The sequence below is a fragment of the Pristis pectinata genome, chromosome 6 (genome assembly GCF_009764475.1).
Source record: "Pristis pectinata isolate sPriPec2 chromosome 6, sPriPec2.1.pri, whole genome shotgun sequence".
Lineage (NCBI taxonomy): Eukaryota > Metazoa > Chordata > Chondrichthyes > Rhinopristiformes > Pristidae > Pristis > Pristis pectinata.
In genome coordinates, this window is record NC_067410.1 from 64,294,693 (window position 1) to 64,316,957 (window position 22,265).

Sequence of the window (22,265 nt, forward strand, 5' to 3'; positions counted from 1 at the left end):
GGTATCAAGCAAATTTAAATAAAATCAGTATACTAGCAGAAACACCACTGAGTTACCTGAAGCAATTGAGCAAAGTTGGGATTCCTGACAAACTACTTTATATATGTTGTTGTGAAGAACACAGGAAACACAGTGCAACTGTTTCTTCTGTCGAGCATCATAAGCCCAAGGCAATCGTGACAACTCGTGTTCTCTTATTCCCACTACAAATGACTGTAAGAGTCAGTGATAGAGAGCTTTAAACAGTAAATAATGCCTTTGGCTGATTCCAGTAGAATAATGAACTGACTAAGCAAGAAAGAGGTTTCAGTTTTGCGAAAGGATGTTGGTTCTAGGAAATGGGCCTCTTCCCAGTTCGGACATCCTATGTTTGTCTAAGGTGCTTAATGCAGAGTCAGAAGAAGAATGAATCATCTTCTTTTCCATATGCTCAGACCCAACTGACAGAAGATCAGCAATATTTGCATTATTAGCTTGATATTTTTCTTCAAGACATCCTTTGACTTGACTGAAACTGATTACCAGTTAAGGTTAAATGAGTATGGGTTTCTGATGCCTAATGAGAACTAAACCTGCTCAAGCCAATTTGCATTAACCTCCTAAAATCAGCAGACAGGAACAAGTTCATTCCCATCATTCTGGCTAAGGTGACATCCAGACTCCAGAGTATCTAAACCAATGCACTACCCTGTTGCTCAGGAGAATTTAGTTTATTTTACTTCAGACAATGGTTTACATGGGTCAGTGGTGAAGGTGGCACAAAAACCACTGGCCAGTTGATTAATGTCTGCATTGTATGTAAAATTCTAATTTGTGCTTCATTGCATTTGTGTCATCTTTTCGATCATGCATTAAACAGCCCATTTCTGCCTATTTAGGTGTTAAAGAACTGATGGCACTATATGCCGAAGGACAGGGGGTTCTAATGTCCCTCACAATATTCTACTCTGAACCAGCACCACCTAAAACAGGTTCACTAATTTTTCATTTCACTGAATATTAATAGCAACCTTTTCCTCTTTCTTCTTAGGCAGACCCTCAAGATCAAGGGCGATCTGCTTCCACTCTGGTCTTATGGGTTCTGAGGTGGCTAATGAGACCATTGCAGGAGCAGCAGACTCTTCCACAGATGAGACAGGTGTTGGCAACAGAATGGATAAGTGCAGAGTTTGTAAGGTGGTAGCCTCCTTCCATTGATTGTGCATAGGGTTCTCTATGTTCCTCATGCACGGCTTCAAGGTTCTCAATGCCATCTCAATTGTGTTCATGAGCCAGAGATTCCCAGGAGTCAGTGAGGATGTTGTATTTCTTCATGGAGGCTTTGAACATGTCCTTGAATATGTTCTCTGCCTGCCTGGTAATGTCTTCCCAAGACAGTGCCTATTTCAGGACTCAGGTGTTCGGCATGCGATTGATGTCCAACATTGTTCACTGAGTGTAATTAGGGCCTCAAAACTGAGGGTGTTGGCCTGGGAGAAGACACTGAGATTGAATCGCTTGTACTTCCAGTGAATTTGAACCTCCCCCCCCCCCCCCCCCCCCCCCACACACACACACACACAACATGGTTGCCTACATAATAATTATCGATTCATCATGAAGTGATTTAGGTGCCAAGTTTTTTGGGACCTCCTGTGATAATGGAAGACACTACATAATTGACAATTCTTTCCATATTATTTGATAATTGAATAAAATGAGAACAGCCAATATTTGCTCTTTTGCCCTTCTAAAGATCATTTATATCCATGTTTTTAATTCACCAATCAGTATGTTTCCCAATTGAGAAAACATCAGAATTAACCTTCTTTGTTCCAGCAAAGGTTAATTTTTAAACCATGTTCTCATATTTTTTATAACTGTCTCAATTCTACTGCCATTTGAATCTTCTTGTTGAACCCTTGTAGCTCAAATATTTTTCATTAATGAAATGCATGTTACTTGAACTAAGAATAATTTAGTCAAAGTATGATTTTCTATTTTTTTTAATTTTCTGTACCCCTAACACATAAAAGGATAACAAAATTAAAAATTGTATCAGGTTTTTACCAATATTCTCCTCGTGCTCTTCTTCCTTTCTATTAAGAGCTATATCATTTAAGGTGCACAACTTGGCTTCAGATGGATATTTTTCAATATTTCTGATACCCCAATGAGACCCTCATTTTTCTCTAACCTGTCTCCTTGCTATCCCTTTAATGTGCTCCTTTTTCTTAAACTTCCCTGAAATTTCATGTGTTATGCAATGCCATCCCATTTATCTCACGTATATTGAAAAAAATTATTTATATTTATGAAATATGATAGATCTTTAACAAATCTAAACTGTCTCTGACTGAGTCATGCTTTTTTGAGTGATCAAGAATTCTAACCTGTACTTTCACATCTGAATGTTGACATAAAACTGTGATAAGATTATATAGACTGTTCCCCTTTCTTGAACACACCTTACCTGCTTATCACTTGTCATATTTCTATTTGTGAATTTTTTGGGAAAATTATGGCTTGTGCTATTTCCCCTTCAACCACTCAGTAATTGGGATACACACCATCCAGGTCTACTAACTTACAGCAAAAAACAAACTGCTGGAGGAACCAAGTGAGTCAAGTAGCATCTTGGGGGGGAAGAAATTGTCAAATGTTTTGGGTTGAGACCCTGCATCAGTCCAGCAGTTTGTTTTTTTGTTCCAGATTCTAGCATCTACAGTCCCTTGTGTCTCCATTTATGGCAGCCACAAGGGACAACATTTCACTTTATATCAAATTGAACAATGGAGCTTCCCTGTGTAAAGTCGTGTAAATGAAGTCGTTGCATGCCATGAATCATAAAATGATTTGGATATGACATCAGTGGTAGATTATTCAATTACTGTGAACCATAAAGTGATCAAAGAGAATGTTTTAATTCATCTAAAAGAAAAATCTTTTAGGATGCAGGAAACTTGAAATGGGTTAGACAAAGACTGCAGCAGAAAACGACTGCAGCATACGTGCACAGTGGACAGGAGTGAATGATTCTGCTGCTGTAGCTCTCTGTGGGCTTGTCTTTGGCTTTCAAAGATAGAACACCCCCAGACCATCTCTGGTCTCCCATTTCGCATCTAACCAATGATATTTGGAACCAATCTTCTAGTACAAAAATCCAAAAATATTAAGAGGAAATTATTTAAAAAATCAAACGGGTGCTCCATTTATACTATACTTGCACATTCATCACAATTTTGAAAATTGAATTATGCTAAATCATTTGGTCGAAATGGTAAAAGTTCACTTACACCAACATGAAACATATAGAACCTGCCCCGGGAGTTGATGAACTGCATGTGAATAGGGTTCATGCAAGTCCAGCATCAGGTATGCAAATATTCCACTCTTCTATCTGACAGGGACAGTGAATGCAAATATAGGTAGTATGTTAATAACACCCAGGCCAGTCATCAGTACAAATCAATCTGGTTTTTAACATGGCACATGAAAAATCACCATGGCTAACCATTGTGCAAGCACTTCTTGTGAATAAATGTTTAGCTCACCTTGTCAAACTGTTTTTACCTGTACTACTGTTACAGGGTAACAGACCCTGTACCTGCCAGCACCAAACACTATTGTTATAAAGTTCTTATCTTATGAAAACACACACTGAGGCCTTTTGACACATTGGGTCCTTGCCAGCTCCCATGGAGCAATCCCATTAGCCCTATCCACCCTTTCCTTACTTCTCCACACCCTGCAACTTATTCCCTCTCACACATGCTCATCAATTTGTTTGATTTTTTTTTGCCATTACCCTACCCTGATGGGTAATTTACAGCAGGCAATTAACCCAAAGACAAACTGGGGACATGAGGAATCAAAAGATATGGGGATAGGAAAGAATGTGGTTTTGAGATGTAGGATCAGAAACAAAGGGCCACCTGGCCTATCCTGCCTCCATTTCTTACGATATACCCCCCTCCACTGGAATCCCAGCCTGCTGTACAATGACAGACCTGCACTCACCAGCATTTCAGCGCTGTGCAGGAAAATGACTAGCACATCATACTCTACAAGTTAATCAATAGTAGTCTTGCCTCAGATGTTATATAGTAAAAGACCCTGTAAACATTGGTAATGCTTCTAATGGTATACAGTGGATGGTTATTAACCACACCCTACCCCATTATTATACAGCAATAAATGTCTGTCCACCAGTACTTCGTTTGCAGTGACTCACCTGTAAACATACTGCCATCTTGTGTTATACAATGATAGACCTAAACTCACACTGCCCCTTTTATTTCTTCACTCAGGATTGAGGAAAACTAGCTTCTACTCCAGTCCTGAGGAATCTGAGGTGGCTGATAAAGACAATGTGGTAACTGTAGACTCTGCCACAGGTGGGGCAGGAGATGCTTGAATGTTGCTACATTCTTATTGCTTTTTAGGCTGGGCTTCTATGTGCTCCTGATGTTTTAATTTTAAGTTCTCAATGCTATCCTTAAACCTCCTTCTTCATACTGAGCGGCCATGAACTAAGGATTCCCAGGAGTCAGTGATGATGTTACCATATCCTAAGAAGGCTTCGAGCACATCTGCGAATTGTTTCCCCTGTTCACCTGGTATCTGCTTGTCATAACAGATCTCAGAACAGAGCAGTCCTGATGAAGGGTCTCGACCCAAAATGTCAACTGTTTATTTCTCTCCATAGATGCTGCCTGACCTGCTGAGTTCGTCTAGCATTTTGTGTGTGTTGTTCCAGATTCAGCATCTGCAGAACCTCTTGTGTCTCAGAACACAGTATCTGTTTTGGGAGTCTGAGGTCAAGCAACTGGATAATGTCGGGGACCCAAGAGACTGGAGATGTGGGAATCTCAAGCAAAAAATAAACTGCTGGAAGAACAGCAGGTCAAGCTGCATCAGGAATGATGAAAGATGTTGCCTGCCCAAAGGAGCTGACTGTGTAATTAGGGCCTCAATGCTGGAGATGTTGCTCGCACACCCTACCAGTGAATTTAGAGGATTTTGTGGAGACAGTATTGGTGGTATTTCTTTGGTGCTTTAGCAAGTCCATGTCTCAAAAATTCACAGGAGAGCATGGATCACTGCAACAGGGTTGCATAATTCCATACTATATAGAAGAAAGCCATTTCGACCCATCCAGGCTATGCCAGCTCACAGAGGAATCTTCTTCCTCTGCTAATTTTCTGCGTTATCTATTCTCACCCACTTCTGCGACCACCCCCACCCCCCCCCCCCCCGGTGATCCTACCATTCATCGACATACTAGGGACAATCTAAGGTGACCAATTAACCTGCCATCAAGGCAAGTGGGAGGAAACCAGAGTACCATGATCATAAGGAGAACTTGTAAATTGCACACTACAGCACTTGAGGTCAGGATTCGACCCGGCTCTCTGGAGGTGTGATAAAGCTGCTCTACAAGCTGCACCATTGTGTAACCCCAAATTGAGGTCTCAATCTTCAAACTTTCGTTTTCTCAGACAGCCAAAGTACTGGCACATTGAAGGTGATGGTGAAGGTCATTACTGACACCTGTTGAGAGGTGGTTCCTGAGTGCTTTCCAGTGAATCATTGTGGACCTTGATTATTGGAGGGCAGTGTTGAATAGCAGGGGTATGTTGGTAGAGGACTTTTGTGGATATTAAATGTAAGGCCCATTCTCTTCTTGCATGTTTCAGTGAATGAATTGACAATAATGTGGAGCTTTGTCTCCAAAAATGCTCATACACAAGCATCAGTTGTGTCTTTCAGCTCAATGATTGAAGCTGCAGTGATATTGGTTCTGAAGTGGAGGCAATGTAAGCTGAAAAACAATGTTGAAGGTCTCAAGGATCCTGCAAAGATGGCTCTCCAGACAGTGCCTCACAGTCAATCCTCTGACCGATCCCCAACTAACAGAAAGTTGCAGAGTATACAATGTGTCCGGACTGGCTTAATTAGAACCAGTGAAGTGACTGTTGGATTCTCTGTAAGGAGGAACCCAGAATGGTTTGATGAGAATGTCCTGGTGATTCAGGAACCAAGTAACCACAAATACAAGACACTCTTGGATCGGACTTCAAACACTGCGGAGCATCAGGGAGGGAGAAAGCTATATAGATACTGTACATCAGGAGACAGTCACCCCACTTACAGCAGGTACCTCTGGAGTCCAGGAAGTAGATAGAAGGGTGACTGTCAGGGGAGAGAAAAGGAAAAAGAAAATGAACAGACAGATAGTACAGAGGACCCCGGAGGCTGTTCCCCTCAATAACAGGTTTTCCACTTTGGAAGTTGTTGAGGGGGATGACCTGTAGGGGCCTAGCAACAGTAGCCAGGTCTCTGGCACTGGGACTGGTCCTGCTGCTCAGAAGGGAAGGGAGGAGAAGAGGAGGGCAGTAGTGATAGGGGACTCGATAGGGAAACAGATAGGAGGTTCTGTGGCAGTGAGCATGAATCCCAGATGGTACATTGCCTCCCAGGTGCCAGGGTCTGGGATGTCTCTGATCAGGTCCACAGGATTCTTGACTGGGGGGGGAAGAACAGCCAGAAGTCATGGTTCATGTTGGTACCAACGACATAGGTAGGAAGAGGGATGAGGTCCTGAAAAGTGAGTTTAGGGAGCTAGGCAGAAGGCTTAAGAACAGGACCTCAAGGGTAGCAATCTCGGCATTGCTGCCAGTGCCACGCGATAGTGAAGGTAGGAATAGGAGGAGATGGCAAATAAATGCGTGGCTGAGGAGTTGGTGCAGGAGGAAAGGTTTTAGATTTTTGGATCATTGGGATCTCTTCAGGGGAAGGTGGGACCTGTACAGAGAGGATGGGTTACACCCGAACCTGAGGGGGGCCAATATCCTTGCAGCCAGGTTTGCTAGGGTGGTTTGGGAGGGTTTAAACTAGTTTGCAAAGGGGATGGGAACTGGAGGAGTAGGTCAGAGGAAGAAAGGGATGGGAAAAGTCAGATCTAACAGGTAGAGAGGCTTTGAGGAAGGAGAAGCAGAGTACAGGCTATAAAGTAGTAAGGTAGATGGGCTAAAGTGCATTTACTTAAATGCAAGAAGCATCAGGAATAAGGGAGATGAACTGAGAGCTTGGGTAAGTACATGGGACTACGATATTGTGGCTGTCACAGAGACCATGGCTGAACATCAGGGCAGGAATGGATATTGAATATTCCTGGTTTTCAGTGTTTTAAAAGGGATAGGGAGGGGGGGGGGAAGGAGAGGAGGAGGGGTGGCGATACTGGTCAGGGACACTATTACAGCTGCAGAAAGGGTGGATAATGTAGAAGGATCCTCTCTAGAGTCAATATGGGTGGAAGTTAGGAACAAGAAAGCAGTTACTCTACTGGGAGTATTCTATAGGCCCCCCAGCAGCAGTAGGGATACCGAGGAGCAGATTGGGAGGTAGAATTTGGAAAGATGCGATAATAACAGGGTTATTGTAGTGGGAGACTTCAACTTCCCAAATATTGATTGGCACCTGCTTAGGGCCAAAGGTTTAGACGGGGCGGAGTATGTGAAATGTGTCCAGGACGGATTCCTGTCACAGTATGTTGACAGGCCGACTAGAGGAAATGCCATATTAGATATAGTTTTAGGTAATGAACTGGGTCAGGTGACAGATCTATCGGTCCGTGGGCATTTGGGGGACAGCGACCACTGCTCCATAACCTTTAGAATTGTCATGGACAGGGATAGGAGCAAAGAGGACGGGAAGATATTTAACTGGGGCAAGGCGAATTATGAGGCTTTAAGGCAAGAACTTGAGAGTGTAAATTGGGATGACATTTTTGAAGGGAAATGTACTATAGAGATGTGGTCGATGTTCAGGGATCTCTTGCAGGATGTTAGGGATAAATTTGTCCCGGTGAGGCAGAAAAGGAATGGCAGGGTGAAGGAACATGGGTGACAAGAGAGGTGGAACAACTAGTTAGGAAGAAGGCAGCAGCATACATAAGGTGTAAGCAGCAAGGATCGGACAGGGCTCATGAGGAATATAGAGTAGCAAGGAGGGAACTTAAGAAGGGGCTGAGGAGGGCGAAAAGGGGACATGAAAAGGCTTTGGCGAGTAGGGTTAAGGAGAATCCTAAGGCTTTTTACTTGTATGTGAAGAGCAGCAGGATGGCTCGAGTAAAGGTGGGTCTGATTAAAGACAAAGGTGGGAAGCTGTGCCTGGAAGCTGTGGAAGCGGGTGAGGTTCTCAATGAACACTTCTCTTCACTATTCACCAAGGAGAGGGGTCTTGATGACGCTGAGGACAGTGTTGGTAAGGGTAATGTTCTAGAGTATGTAGATATCAAGAGAGAGGATGTGTTGGAGCTGTTAGAAAATATTAGGACAGGTAAGTCCCCGGGGCCTGACGGAATATTCCCCAGGCTGCTTTGTGAGGTGAGGGAGGAGATTGCTGAACCGTTGGCTAGGATCTCTGAGTCCTCGTTGTCAACGGAGATGGTACCGGAGGATTGGAGGGTGGCGAATGTTGTCCCCTTATTCAAAAAAGGTAGTAGGGATAGTCCAGGGAATTACAGACCAGTGAGCCATCTGTGGTTGGTAAGCTGCTAGAAAGGATTCTAAGAGATAGGATCAATGATCATTTAGAGAATCATGGATTGATTAGAGACAGCCAGCATGGCTTTGTGAAGGGAAGATCTTGCCTCACTAGCCTGACAGGGTTCTTGGAGGAGGTGACCAGGAAGATTGATGAGGGTAGTGCAGTAGATGTGTCTACATGGATTTTAGTAAGGCGTTTGACAAGGTTCCGCATGGTAGGCTTCTTCAGAAGGTCAGAGGCCAAGGGATCCAGGGAGGCTTGGCTGTGTGGATTCAGAATTGGCTTGACTGTAGAAAGCAGAGGGTTGTGGTGGAGGGAGTGCATTCGGATTGGAAGGCTGTGACTAGTGGTGTCCCACAAGGATCGGTTCTAGGACCTCTACTTTTTGTGATATTTATTAATGACTTAGATGAGTGGGTGGAAGGGTGGGTTAGCTAGTTTGCAGATGACACAAAGATTGGTGGTGTTGTGGATAGTGTGGAGGGCTGTCGAAGCTTACAGAGGGATATTGATAGGATGCAGAGCTGGGCTGAGAAGTGGCAGATGGAGTTCAATCCAGAGAAGTGTGAGGTGGTACACTTTGGAAGGACAAACTCCAAGGCGGAATACAAGGTAAATGGCAGGATTCTGGGCAGTGTGGAGGAGCAGAGGGATCTGCGGGTTCATATCCACAGATCACTGAAAGTTGCCTCACAGGTGGATAGGGTAGTTAAGAAAGCTTATGGGATGTTAGCTTTCATATGTCGTGGGATCGTATTTAAGAGCCGCTAAGTAATGATGCAGCTTTACAAAACTCTGGTTAGACCACACTTAGAGTGTCCAGTTCTGGTCCCCTCATTATAGGAAGGATGTGGAGGCGTTGGAAAGGGTGCAGAGGAGATTTACCAGGATGCTGCCAGGATTAGAGAGTATGGATTATGAGAAGAGACTAAAGGAGCTAGGGCTTTAATCATTGGAGAGAAGGAGGACGAGGGGAGACATGATAGAGGTATACAAGATATTAAGAGGAATAGATAGAATGGACAGCCAGTGCCTCTTTCCCAGGGCACCAATGCTCAAAGCAAGAGGACATGGCTTTAAGGTAATGGGTGGGAAGTTCAAGGGAGATGTCAGAGGGAGGTTTTTCACCCAGAGAGTGGTTGGTGCATGGAATGCGCTGCCTGGGGTGGTGGTGGAGCCTGTACGTCGGTCAAGTTCAAGAGACTGTTAGATAAGCATATGGAGGAATTTAAAAAGAGGGATATGTGGGAGGAAGGGGTTAGATAGTCTTAGGAGTGGTTTGAAGGGCGGCACAACATGGTGGGCCAAAGGGCCTGTATTGTGCTGTATTGTTCTGCGGTTCTATGGTTCTAAGGAAGTTCTATCAGGCTACAACAGAAATCACTCTATTGAAATGAAGGGTTCTGAAATGTTAACGGTTTCTCTTTCTAAAGATGCTGCCTGAGCTGATAAGTGTTTCCAGCATCTTCTGTTATTATTTCAGCTCTACTAGCATCTCAAGGCTGAAGTCTAACAATCAACCTGAAGAACAGATGGCGTATGGAAAAAGCACAGGAAATCCAACAACCCACTATTAACCATGATGTTCACGGATTCTTCACCCCTCTCAAGGGGATCTATGCTCAAACATGCAAAGATCTACCCCACTGACAGTCAAGGACAAAGGTGAACTTACTAAGGACAGGGTGGCATTCAGTGCCCACTAGAAGGAACAATTTTAAGCATGCCGAACCATGACTCTATCCTTGACATGAGCAACCTTGACTCCATCCATGTACACCTCGTACCATCTTCCTGTGATCTTTCACCAGGTGATTGATAGCAACAGTGAGTCTGATCAAAAAACTTCAATTTGGTATGTAATCCCATCTACAGCTTAATGAAAATGGCTGCCTTGTACCATAAAATCTCATTGCACCAGGACACCCTTTAAGCCATCATGACCAGATCTTTGAAAATTAGTCCACTCCCTTGTCTTTTCCTTGGATTGCAATGGAGATTGTGGCAGAGGAAGCAACAGTCCATTTTTAATGTAATGAGTAACATTCTGAAATAAGTATTTAATATTTTGTAAAAGAATAGTTTTCAAACCAGTACAATGAGCCTGTTGTTATTAAAGTTTGTGCTGGTTGTCTATTCTGAACCACCATCTCAGGAGTACAAATAAAGAAAATATGTTCAAATAATAAATTCTTGAGAGATAAGCACAGCAGAAACAACGTTACAGGACGCTATAATCATTGTCAATTTAGAGAATCATAGGGTCATGCAGCATAGAAACAGACCCATTGGCCCACAGAGTCCATGATGACCATCAAGCACTCATGTACACTAATCCTTTATTAATCCCCACATTCCCCTCAACTGCCCTCAGATTTTACCATTCACCTACACACTAGGGAAAACTTACAGTGGCCAATTAACCCACATGTCTTTGAAACGTGGGAGGAAACTGGAGCACTGTTGCAGTTGTACAAAATATTGGTTAGACCACACTTAGAGTATTATGTATAGTTCTGGTTGCCACACATCAGGAAGGATGTGGTAGCAACAGAGAGAGTGCAGGATGTTGCTTGCAATGGAGTCATAAGGAGAGATTGGTCCTTATTCTCACTAGAACACAGGAGGCCATAATTTTATAGGGGTTTATAAAATTATAGGGGGTTATAAAATTATGAGGGGCATTGAGAATCTCCCCCCACAGCAGGGGAGTCTAGAACTAGAGGGAACATGGTTAAGGTGGGAGGGTGGAAACCTAAAGGAGACATTGCGGTAAGTTTTTCCACAAAGAGGATGGTGAATACCTGGAAAGAGCTGCAGATATAATTACAACGTTTAAAAGGAATTTGGGCAGGTAGTTGTTTCGAAAAGGCATAGTAGGATATGGCCTAATGCAGGCAAATGAGAGAGTAGAGAGGATGACAAGGATGAGGTGAGCCAGAAAGGGCCCATTTCTGCACTGACATTTCTAAGATTCACCTGTAAAAAAACTATGCAGTCACAGGGAGAACATGGAAACTCCATACTGACAGCACCAGAGGTCAGGATTGTTCCCAGGTTGCTGGAGCTATGAGGCAGCAGCTCTCCTAGCTGTGCCCCTGTGCTGCGGTCCTGCAGTGAAATCTTCAAAATGGCAGCCCAGGTACAGGAACCCACCAAATCACACAACATCCCAACTTGGAAATATAGACTGTCTCCGGGTTTCAAATGCCCGACTTATGGACACTTCTGCATACAAATGAGCTCCCATAATATTATTGAATTCAAAAGTCTGACATATGTACATATGTTCATTCCTATGAAGAGCAGAAGTAGTTTCCTCTCCTCTCTCTGTTTTTAATAATTGTTTTTTCTTATAAGTCTTATACACATTTGATACCATTCATTACAATACTCTGGAGGTATGGTCATCATCTTGAGTGATTTTTGTGTATTTTCCAACCTATGGACAAAATTGACTTATGGACATTTGGAAAACAGAACCCGTTCGTAACCTGGGGATGGCCTGACTGTCATCATTCTTATCTTTGCTGGGCCAAAACCTGCGACAGCTTACCTAACAATCCTGTGGGACGATCTTCATCACATATACTCCAGCAATCCAAAAAAGTGGTTCACCACCACATCCTAAAGGGCAATTTAGAAATTAGGATTAAATTTTGGCCTGGCCTTGACTCATTCCGATCAGTTGCTCATCTTTTTGGCTCATGCCTTCCATTTTCACTTCCGCTGTGTGCCCAGTATTAACTCAACCTCAAATCTAGTCTTTTTCTTTACAGCAATCTTTAACCTCAAGTTAGCAACCTCAGTGTACACAGCAGTATTTTAAAATCACACCTTATTTTCTGTTCCTTAATGTATAGGGCTTTAAAAACCATTTCAGAATGCAAGTAATTCACAATATCCGTCATTTTGCTTTTTCTTCAAAAATTTTCCATTTCCCGATTATCCCGTAGGTATTTAAAATATCAAACCATTCTTCCTTTATTCTGAATTTGATCAAGCACTTTTGATGACAGTAAAGTACGGGATCACAGTGCCCTGATGTTACAGCATTGCAGAGTGTCCCAAACCTGAACAAGTAGCCCCTAACACATTGTTCAGGAAGTGGCTCTTCTATTTCAAGCTATTTTTCCCCTGGAGACAGACAGGAAGAAACAGCATAATTTACTCACAAGTGATTTCCATATGTTTGCTATTAAGTTTGACTACTTTCAAAATTAAATATTAAATCACTTTTTGCCCAGCAGTTTGTTAACTGCAGGTTGATGCAACATTTAAGTGGGATAGTGTAAAGGGAAGCACTGTTAGACAACCGAGTGTGAGCAGCATGGTGCCTGTCACTGACTGGGGCTGAGCAGAAGCTACTGTGCAAATAGTTTGTCAGGAATCATGTTAATTCTATTTCACTGATCAAGATGGAAAATCCAACGAGTAATCTACCTGTATTCCAAAAATGCTTTCACTTTTTTTTGTTTAATTACAGACTGGATAAAATGACCAGAATGAGAATTACACTGTGCACAGGTTGCAAGATGCTGGATATATAACTGCCTGCTATGTTGGCTAAAGTGGTTATTCACCACACCTCTTCTTTGAAGCACACTCCGCCAAATCCCACAACAACCCAGAAAATGCTCATATTTTATGTGGTTTTCATTTTAGTAAAGATTGCCCTATTCTGCTGCCCAGCATTTTGGATGGTATGCTCAGCTCCACTGAAAATATTTGTTTTAAGAGTTACAGCATTCTGACCAACTATCATCAAGCAGGTGCTTTGTAATCTCACAGAGTATTCTGGACTGTCGGTATTCCAGAGTCATGCCATATTCTTCAAGGTAACCATTCTGTAATCTATAATACACTATTACATCATCCAAGAGCTTTATGCTATATTTAGTAGACTGTGCAGACTGAAGTTCTTGCACAATTTCAGCAAAGTACAGAATACTCAAAAAGCCTCAATATTCCAAAGAGCAACTATATACAATGGCAGCATTGCATGCAAAACAACTGTACTATCAAGGGTATTCTGCACTGTAAGAGAATATAGCAGAATGCTAATTTTCTGTACAGTGTACAGCCCATAACTATACAGATGGCACTTCCATTTAAATATGCATATAACATCACAAGGAAATGTATGGACAGCACATGAGATGTAAATTACAGATAGAATAACAATTTAAGTGTAGAAATTGAATAGCAAATATAGAGGACTCATGCAAGAGAATGCATTATTAAATGCAAATATAGACAGTTCATATGTTGAAAGAGAGAAGATAGCATATTCTTACATGATGCAAGTATATAACTAGCACGTGTGTAAATAGCTGTGGTATTTCATATGAAAACATAGAAAACACAATGATAGAGATGCCATGTTATATGTGAATAGACAGCAAATGTTTATTCTTGTAGATAGCACACCAGGAGTAAATACTGACAAAGTACAACACATGCATGAGTAGAAATGTAGAGATACCTTGTCACAAGAAATGAAACAGTGTGCAGCATGCAAATGTGCATGTTACAACTCACAAGGCACACAGAGTCACATTAACATCTATTAATGAAAGGTCACATGCAAAACAACTGTCACAGATCATTCAGATTAATTTATCATGTAATTATCCACAGCGATTCATGGTGTTAATACACTGATGGCACAGCATAAGTTAATATAGATTGGAATGCCATATGCAAATATATAGCTAACGCCACTCCACACATAAATATCCACTTTTAGCATATCCTGTGCAAATAGGGAAAAGTACGTCACCTGTGAATTTATAGATGCCACATCCTTGTGTCAATATACAAACCCAAGTCATGTATAAACATACTGACAGCATGTCTGTGTAAAATACTGAGATAACTCATCAAGTGTAAATAAATGAATAGTATGTATTTCACAAGCAAAGATGGAACATCACATATAGAAAGCACATCATATACAATGATAAGACATCAGGTGCAGAACACCTAGCTTAGACATGTAAATTAGGGCAGCATGAAGTGTTAACAGTCAAAACACATTACCTATATCTGCAGAGATGGCATATATTTGTTAATAAACAAACTGTGCATCCCATATACCTATACAGATAACATACAAAAATATTGAGAAGGTACATAAAGGCAGCTCATCAAATGTAAACATGTAGGTAGCCATTCATGTATTTGCAGAGTGACACATGTCACATCACACATGTTGATATTGTTGATGATAGTTACATCATCACAGATGTAACTATACAGACAGAAGATCCCGCATCACTTTAAAGGAGGATAACTCATATCAATGAACAGATGACAAAAACAGCTCACATTTACATGGCAGCACACAACACGTAAATGTAGAGTTGGGATGTCATGTGTAAACATATAACTAATTTGTTACAGATAAGTGACACATCAAGTCATGCAGTGTTAATATTCAAGCAGCATGTAACATAAATATACAGATGGTATCGGTAGAAAATATTGATTGCACATGATGCATATCAAAATACAGGCCCTATGTCCAAAGACCTTAACAGAGCACCCATCCCTTGCTAATAGAGAGACTGTGTGTGAAAATATAGCTACATTTCATGTATTTAGAGGGAATCAAGTGAAACATTTTAGTACATAAAGTGCTCATACAGACATTACATCAATAACAATTTGCATTTATACAGAATATTTAATTTAAAGAGAGCAAAGTTACAATAGAGGTGAATATGAGGACATTTAAAATTTGAGTTGATGACAGAGTGAGAACCAAGGAAGACTAGTGAGGATGAGGTGACAGGTGAACTGGACATAATGAGGGGCAGACACAAGAGAGACTGCAGATGCGGGAAATCTGGAGCAAGACACAAAATGCTGGAGGAACTCAGCGGGTCAGGCAGCATCTATGGAGGGAAATGGACAGTCGATGTTTCAGGTCCTCCATCAGGACCGGAAAGAAAGAGGGAAGATTGCCAGTACAAAAAGGTGGGGGGGAGGGGGGGAACAAGAGCTGGCGGGTGATAGGTGGATCCAGGTGAGGGGGGATGATAGGCAGGTAAGGGAGGGGGAGAGTGGGAATGACAAAAGAAGCTGGGAGATGATATATGGAAGTGACAAAGGGCTGAAGAAGATGGAATCTGATAGGAGAGGACAGTGGACCATGGAATAAAGGGAAAGAAGTGATGAGCGGAACTGGAGGGAGGAATGAGCGGGTGATGGGCAGATCGAGAGGGTGTGGGAGGGGGTGATGGGATAATGAGGGGGCTGTAGAGCTTTGGAGGAGCTCACATTTCTGGTAGGTGGAAAACGTCTGATGTGCCAGGGAGGGCTGTCAGAGCTAAGTCTGGCAGTGACAAAGACATGGGTGAGTTTCAGTAGCATAGAGGTGAAGCAAGGCCAGAGGTAGGTAGCGTCAGGAAGGAGGAACAGATGATCATTACGATGAAGGATGTATGATCAGAAATTCAGCTCAGGTCGAATAGGACACTGAGGTTGCACACAGGACAGATGTGTTACAATACATGGATGGAACTAGCAGTTCAGGTCTGCAGTGGGGCTGAAGTCAATGGCCTCTCTTTGTGGACACACTGAAGATTAAACCCACTGTGCAGCCCACCTAACAACGGCAATATTTAAACTCAAATATAGTGTGATCAGTGTGAAAAGTAAACACATATATTCCTCAAATTCTAACTTTTGGCACCGAGATCATTCACTGCTGATTGCCAGGGGTCCAGGAAGAAATCACACTGTGAGTTGCTATAAAGACTAAGTGGAACACAGCTCAAAGACAAGATTCCTCCCCATCATCACCTGATCTTTTCTAGCCTCGTGATCCCACTGCACCCCAATGACCCTCTGCCCTTTCTACTGAATCACGGAAACCACCACCGTCACTGTACCAGTTGTCTCCCTTCTTCCCACAAGACCCATTGATGCTCTAAATGTTCCTCTGTGTTAGCTTCCCTGTTCCCAATTTCAAAAGCTCTTCAAAGCCCACAGTCATGCCAATCTTGCCCCCAGGTCTTCAGTCTCCTCCCTGTCCTCCAACCTCTCTCCTACACCATCACACAAAAAGGGGGTAACATAAAGGCCAAGTTAGTGTGGTTCTGATTTCAAATCGGAACTTTAGGATACGAGACATGTGTAACATTTTTAAACCATTAAACAAACCTTTGAAAAAAAATATAGCAAACTGAATGTTTTGTTGTTTGTCTGCATGTTCTGGCGGGTGAATTCCATCTGGCCAGCATCAGTCAGCATGCTTAGTGAGAACAGACGGCCAGAGCTATTTATAGCTGGCTAGGACCCCTCAAGAGACTAAATATTTTCAGAGAAATACCAGGAAGTTGGGCTCATTTAGGTTAAACCACACGGCTCTATATTTTACACATGTCATCAGTTGGAGCAGGGAACCTTGGCCTCCCTACACAGTGAAGAATTATTTTAGTCTGCTTTCTGTAGATTACATTACCTCTTGTGGAAACTAACTTTCATACTTAACATCAATATGGGGCAAAAAAATCTTCTGAGGCCTGTCTCAGTGAAACTGTATATACTGACTGAACTTAACTGATAGACTGAAAACTCATATACTGACTGAACTCGAAACAAAGTCACTGTCGGAGATGTGTTGAAGAAATAAAAACACTAATCCAAATCTTTTGGAATGTTCAAAGAAAAAAAATTAAATGTCTCTGAAGACAATTGGGCATAAAACTCTCATACCATATGTCTCTGCAGTGATTACTAACACATTGCTGTTTGTTCAAGCTAGCAATTTTGAATGCTGCATCATATCTTATATGGAGAGTCGTGCTCTGCTTTTGGTTCTCTATTCTTCATGTCTCTCAGTAGTAACTGGATGAATGTCCCCATTATAACGCTGACTGATGTCTGCCCGCAGATGCACACCTGCAGACATACAATTCCACAGATAACTATTCCATAATCTCCAGATCCCACAGAAGCACTGCAGCAGCACTGATGCATTCTATGACAAGGATACTTCCCTCTAATCCTTAGTGTAAAGTAAATGTACAGCTAAAAATACCTTGTTTTTCGTTAAACCTTGCAAACCATTGCGGCACAGTGGCACAGACAGCAGAGCTGCTGTCTCACAGGTCCAGCAAACTGGGTTCAATCCTGTCCTCCGGCACCGTCTGTGTGAAGTTTAAAAGTTCTCCTGTAACGACGGGAGTTTCCCGCAGGTGCTCCAGTTTCCTCCCACATCACAAGGGCATGTGAGTTGGTAGGTTAATAGGACAACGTCAACTGTCCACGGTGTAGATGGGTTGTAGAATTGATGGGAATGTGGGGAGAATTCATTACAGGGAAAATTAGTGGGGGGGGATAGGATTGCTTTGTGAGCCAGCAAACTTGATGGCATCCTCTAGGTCACATGGAAATGACCAAAAATGCTTAGGCAAAGCCTCTTAAACTTATTTTTGATTTTGCTGTTTTCTTATGGTTGGATTGTAATCAAAGATATCCAAGGTCTGTCCAGTATTTGGTGTAGAATTAGGGCATGGCTACATACATCTACTTTAAATTCACACTTGCATTAACATTACCTATAATGTTTCCAGCACTATAACAGTGGCTAAGCTTCAGAAAATATTTCATTGGATACAAGGCACTGAGGAACACCCCAGATCAATGAAGACCCTGTACAAATGAAGTCTTTGTTTAAAAATGGAGCCCTTATCAGAGTATCCTGAGATGACTTACAAGCACGTGAGTGGAGAGAAATGGTCACCAGGCAGCAGCTGGGAGCAGAATTACAGCAGGTGATTTAACACAACACTTTGACGTTTTCTCTTAATCCTTCATAACTATAAGCCATTCAATGCTGTCCTTATTAAATGCCATTAATCATTTAATCTTTTCTTGAACAAGACCAGATCTCAATGGCTGATCAATGGTCTAAAGATGTTTTCCATTAAGGTGCATTTTCACAGAAAATTTACGACACAGGAGGCCTATTGTGTCCAAGTTGGTGATCAAAGAGCAAGTCAGCCTTATCCAACCTTCGAGCACTTGGTCAGTGGCCCTGCAGGTCACAGCTCTTCAAGTGCAGATCCAAGCACTGTTTAAATGTGGTGATGGTTTCTGCCTCCACCAACCTGTCAGACTGTGAGTTCCAGTTTTTTTCCCACAGAACCCTACAGTATGGAAACAGGCCATTTGACTGGCTCTTTGAAGGCTATCCAATTGGGCCCTCTGCCTCTATTTAAGGCCTGCAACGATCCTTTGGGTTATTTTGCCTCTCCTTGAATTTTATTCTCTCTTTCATGTTGTTTCCTACTTTCTAAATCCATGGTCTCGATCACAGCTCCAAAGCTTGGATCTCCCATGTCCTTGCTCTTCGTGGACAGTTTATCTGGCCCTCATATAACTTTGTCTGTGACACCTTTTGCACAACTCCAATACTGTCCCTTTATACCGCCCATGGAGAATTTGGACGTTCAATCACAATGATATGACAGAGAATCTTTGTGAATAGCTATCACAGTAAGCAGTTGCATGGGACATCCACTCTAAATATTTATGGACGCTCTTTTCCAGCTGGGAATCTATCAAAGAAGGGGCACATCAGGTGAGGTGCCCAAGGGGCAAGGACAGATGGGTAAGTATTGTGGTTGAGGTGCTTATGATTATGCATAGGGTTAAGAGATTTGGGGACTGCAAAGGGTGGATCACATCAGATGAGATGGTAGGCTCAAGGTTGAGACCAATTTGTTGACGTGGCTGGGCTTGCAGTCCCCAGCCAAAAGTCAGAGCTGGGCCACCGCAAATAGTGTGGGTGGCTGTGAGAGATCAAGAGTACAATGAGTATCAGTCACAGGACCGGATAACCTCTAAAACTGGTGGTGTAGAGCTCGGACACTCGAAAATCCTTCAGACCTGTAGGAGGTGGCAGCACCACTGATTTTCAGAAGAGCTGAAATGCAAAGTGCTGTACAACTGCTGCATCCTGGACTCTCTCGGGCACAGACAGCTTTAGGATTTGGACATGGTTTTTATCTGGGATGAGATATAGGGAGACATTGAACTGAATTGAACTTTAACACGTTAACTTTTCAGGCTTGGCTCCATCATTCACTTGTGTAAGTGAGCTTTGACTGCTTGGTGATTAAATAATAGTCACCCTGGAATCACAAATCTAGCCTAGGTGCTGTAATCTAACTACACCTACCCCATCTCTCCTACACATATAAACAAACAGTGATGTCAAAACAATGACAAATTTACTATGTTGGACAGGAGTATGTTGTACATTTTGTTCAAAGAGTAAACCGAACATATATACATTTTGCCCAACCTTAAACATGGCGTGTGATGTGAACGCTTTGAGAGTTAGTTCAGCTCTTCAGCTGACTGGTACAAAACTTGACAGACAACATTCTGTTACAGAGTTGACCCTGGTCTACACTGCTTGTCTCAGCCATTCTTAACATGAAGTTGTGAAACTTAAGAAAAAGACAGGCAAAAAGAGACCAACTACTTCATTAAGCCTATCCCTCATGGACGTGCAACAACTTAGGATTCCTAGCACACCATCTCTCTTCCCCAGCCACCTGAACCTCCCCCACCACCCACAAGTAGGCCAGACATCCCATTCCCTTTTCCCGGGGAAAAAATGACAACACTAATTTCATATGAAAATTTTGAAAATTGCAATTTAAATGGACATTCTGGGTAGATAACCAGTCTATTTTCCTGTCATGTTACATGCTATAAATTCAACTAGTGACAGTTAATCAAAGACTTCATCACTCATCATTACGTCAGATCAACAGCACTGAAGGAACAGCCAGCCTCGGATATTACCATAGCCCTATCCAACAAACAGTTAACATCTACCCCTACGATGTTTTCCCATAGCCTGTGCACCTTGTGAAGCTCTTGCAAGGTAACATATGTGGAAGATCTCTGGAATACAGGGATATTCAAGGATACATGTTGAAATTATTCTCTGGATGAGTTCCAGTGAAAGGTTCTCTTCAGGCATCAAGCTGGGGAAGGATCATTCCAAGGGATTGGATCTGGATGCTATTTCTGTCCAAGGATAGAATCTGGGGATATATTATTCCCAGGGACTGGACCCAGAGACAGATAATGCTCAAGAAGTAGACCCAGGGACAGGTTTTATCCAGAGATTGAACCCAGAGACTGATGATTCCTAGAAATTGGACCAAGGGACAGGTTAAATCTCTGGGAATGATAATTCCATGACTACTCATGGAATTGGATTGATTACTCCCTGGAATTGGGCTCAAGGACTGCTTATTCCCTGGACTAGACCCATGGGCTGATTATGCCTTCAGATCTCGACTAACAGGCTGGTTATGCCCAAGGATTTGGACAGAGAAGCAGTTATTCCCTGGGACTGGAACCAGGAGCCGGGTATTCCCCAGGTGTGGACCTAGGGGCTAGTTACTCCCTGGGATTGGACCCGGGGGTTGGTTATTCTCTAGAATTGGACATGGGAGTTGGTTATTCCCTGGGATTGGACCCGGGGATTGGTTATTCCCCGGGATTGGTTATTCCCCGGGATTGGACCCGGGGATTGGTTATTCCCCGGGATTGGACCCAGAAGTCAGTTAGTCCCTGGGACTGGACCTGGGGGTTGATTATTCCCTAAAATTGGACCAGGGTCTGGTTATTCCCTGGGATTGGACTGGGTGTTGGTTATTCCCTAAAATTGGACCCGGGGACAAATTATTCCCTGGGATTGGACATTCCCTGGGATTGGACCCGGGGGCTGGTTATTCCCTGGGATTGTGCCCAGGGTCTGGTTATTCCCTGGGACCGGCGACTGGACCCTGGGACCAGAGGGAGCCGGCGGTGTTTTGCGGCGGGTTTCTGCAGCCCTTCCCGCCGACTCCGGCTCCAGCTCCAGCTCTGCTCCCGGCGGCGCTCCACTCGAGGCTGAGGCTGACCGTGTGGCCTGCCCGGCATCGGCCGAAGCTGCAGGGGTCCCGGCCGCGCCTGTCCGCTCCCCCGACCCCGGCCTCACCTTGCTGCGGATCTGTCCCGAGGTGGACACCTTCCGGATCAGTTTCTGCGCGGATTCGTGCTCGGCCTCGCTGTCCGATGACTCGTCTCCCACCGTACTCCCGCTGGCGAGCCGCTCCCGAGCCCCCAACTCACACACGGACCCGGCGGCCTGCGCTTCCCGAACCGCCATCATCACCGCAGCAACCGGGCCTCGGCTTAACGCAGTCGCCAGGGGGAGCCCGAAGCCCCGCAGTGCCGCGGCCCGCCGCCGGGGGGAGCCCGAGGCCCCGCAGTGCCGCGGCCCCCCGCCAGGGGGAAGCAGCAGGTGATTTGCCAACAAGGCCCGGACCCGTAGTACCGTGACTGTCGCTAGGGGGTAGCCCCGAGCCCCGTGACTGTCGCTAGGGGGTAGCCCCGAGTCCCGTGACTCGTCGTCAAAGGGAACGAACTGCCGCCGGACCCAGATCTGCCGCCAGGTCAATGTCTGAAACACTGGGAGCCCCAGGGAAGATGTTCCAGGAGAGCCAGCGGGAGAGACCAAGGCGCTAGCGGGCTGGACGTTGTTCTCTACAGGGAACAGGTCTTGGCTTGGTGAAGTAAAACGGAATTTGTAGGTGATGGGTGTTCAGATGACACTTTTTAGTTGGAGTGGGTAGAAGTGCTTAATTCACTTTGTTTTTAAATCGTTAAACAGCACTCACCCTGATTTGTGTCCCAGAAGTGGATTTCTTTTC

The 22,265-nt window shown here is 43.6% G+C and overlaps 1 protein-coding gene across 5 annotated transcripts in view; it reads right to left on the reverse strand.

Moving 5' to 3' along the window:
* LOC127571606 (diacylglycerol kinase delta-like) overlaps nucleotides 1-21,734 on the reverse strand; it is a 139,059-nt gene extending 117,325 nt beyond the window's left edge. For 4 of the 5 annotated variants that reach the window (XM_052018141.1, XM_052018140.1, XM_052018138.1 and 1 more), the window contains exon 1: nucleotides 21,551-21,734. In XM_052018141.1, coding sequence (XP_051874101.1) covers nucleotides 21,551-21,724 — 174 coding nt within the window. In that variant the 5' untranslated portion in view covers nucleotides 21,725-21,734. Of the gene's footprint in view, nucleotides 1-12,088; nucleotides 12,160-21,550 lie in introns of all 5 variants that reach the window. The other variant, XM_052018142.1, reaches the window with a different exon arrangement.
* Between the last annotated feature and the right edge of the window lie 531 nt (nucleotides 21,735-22,265).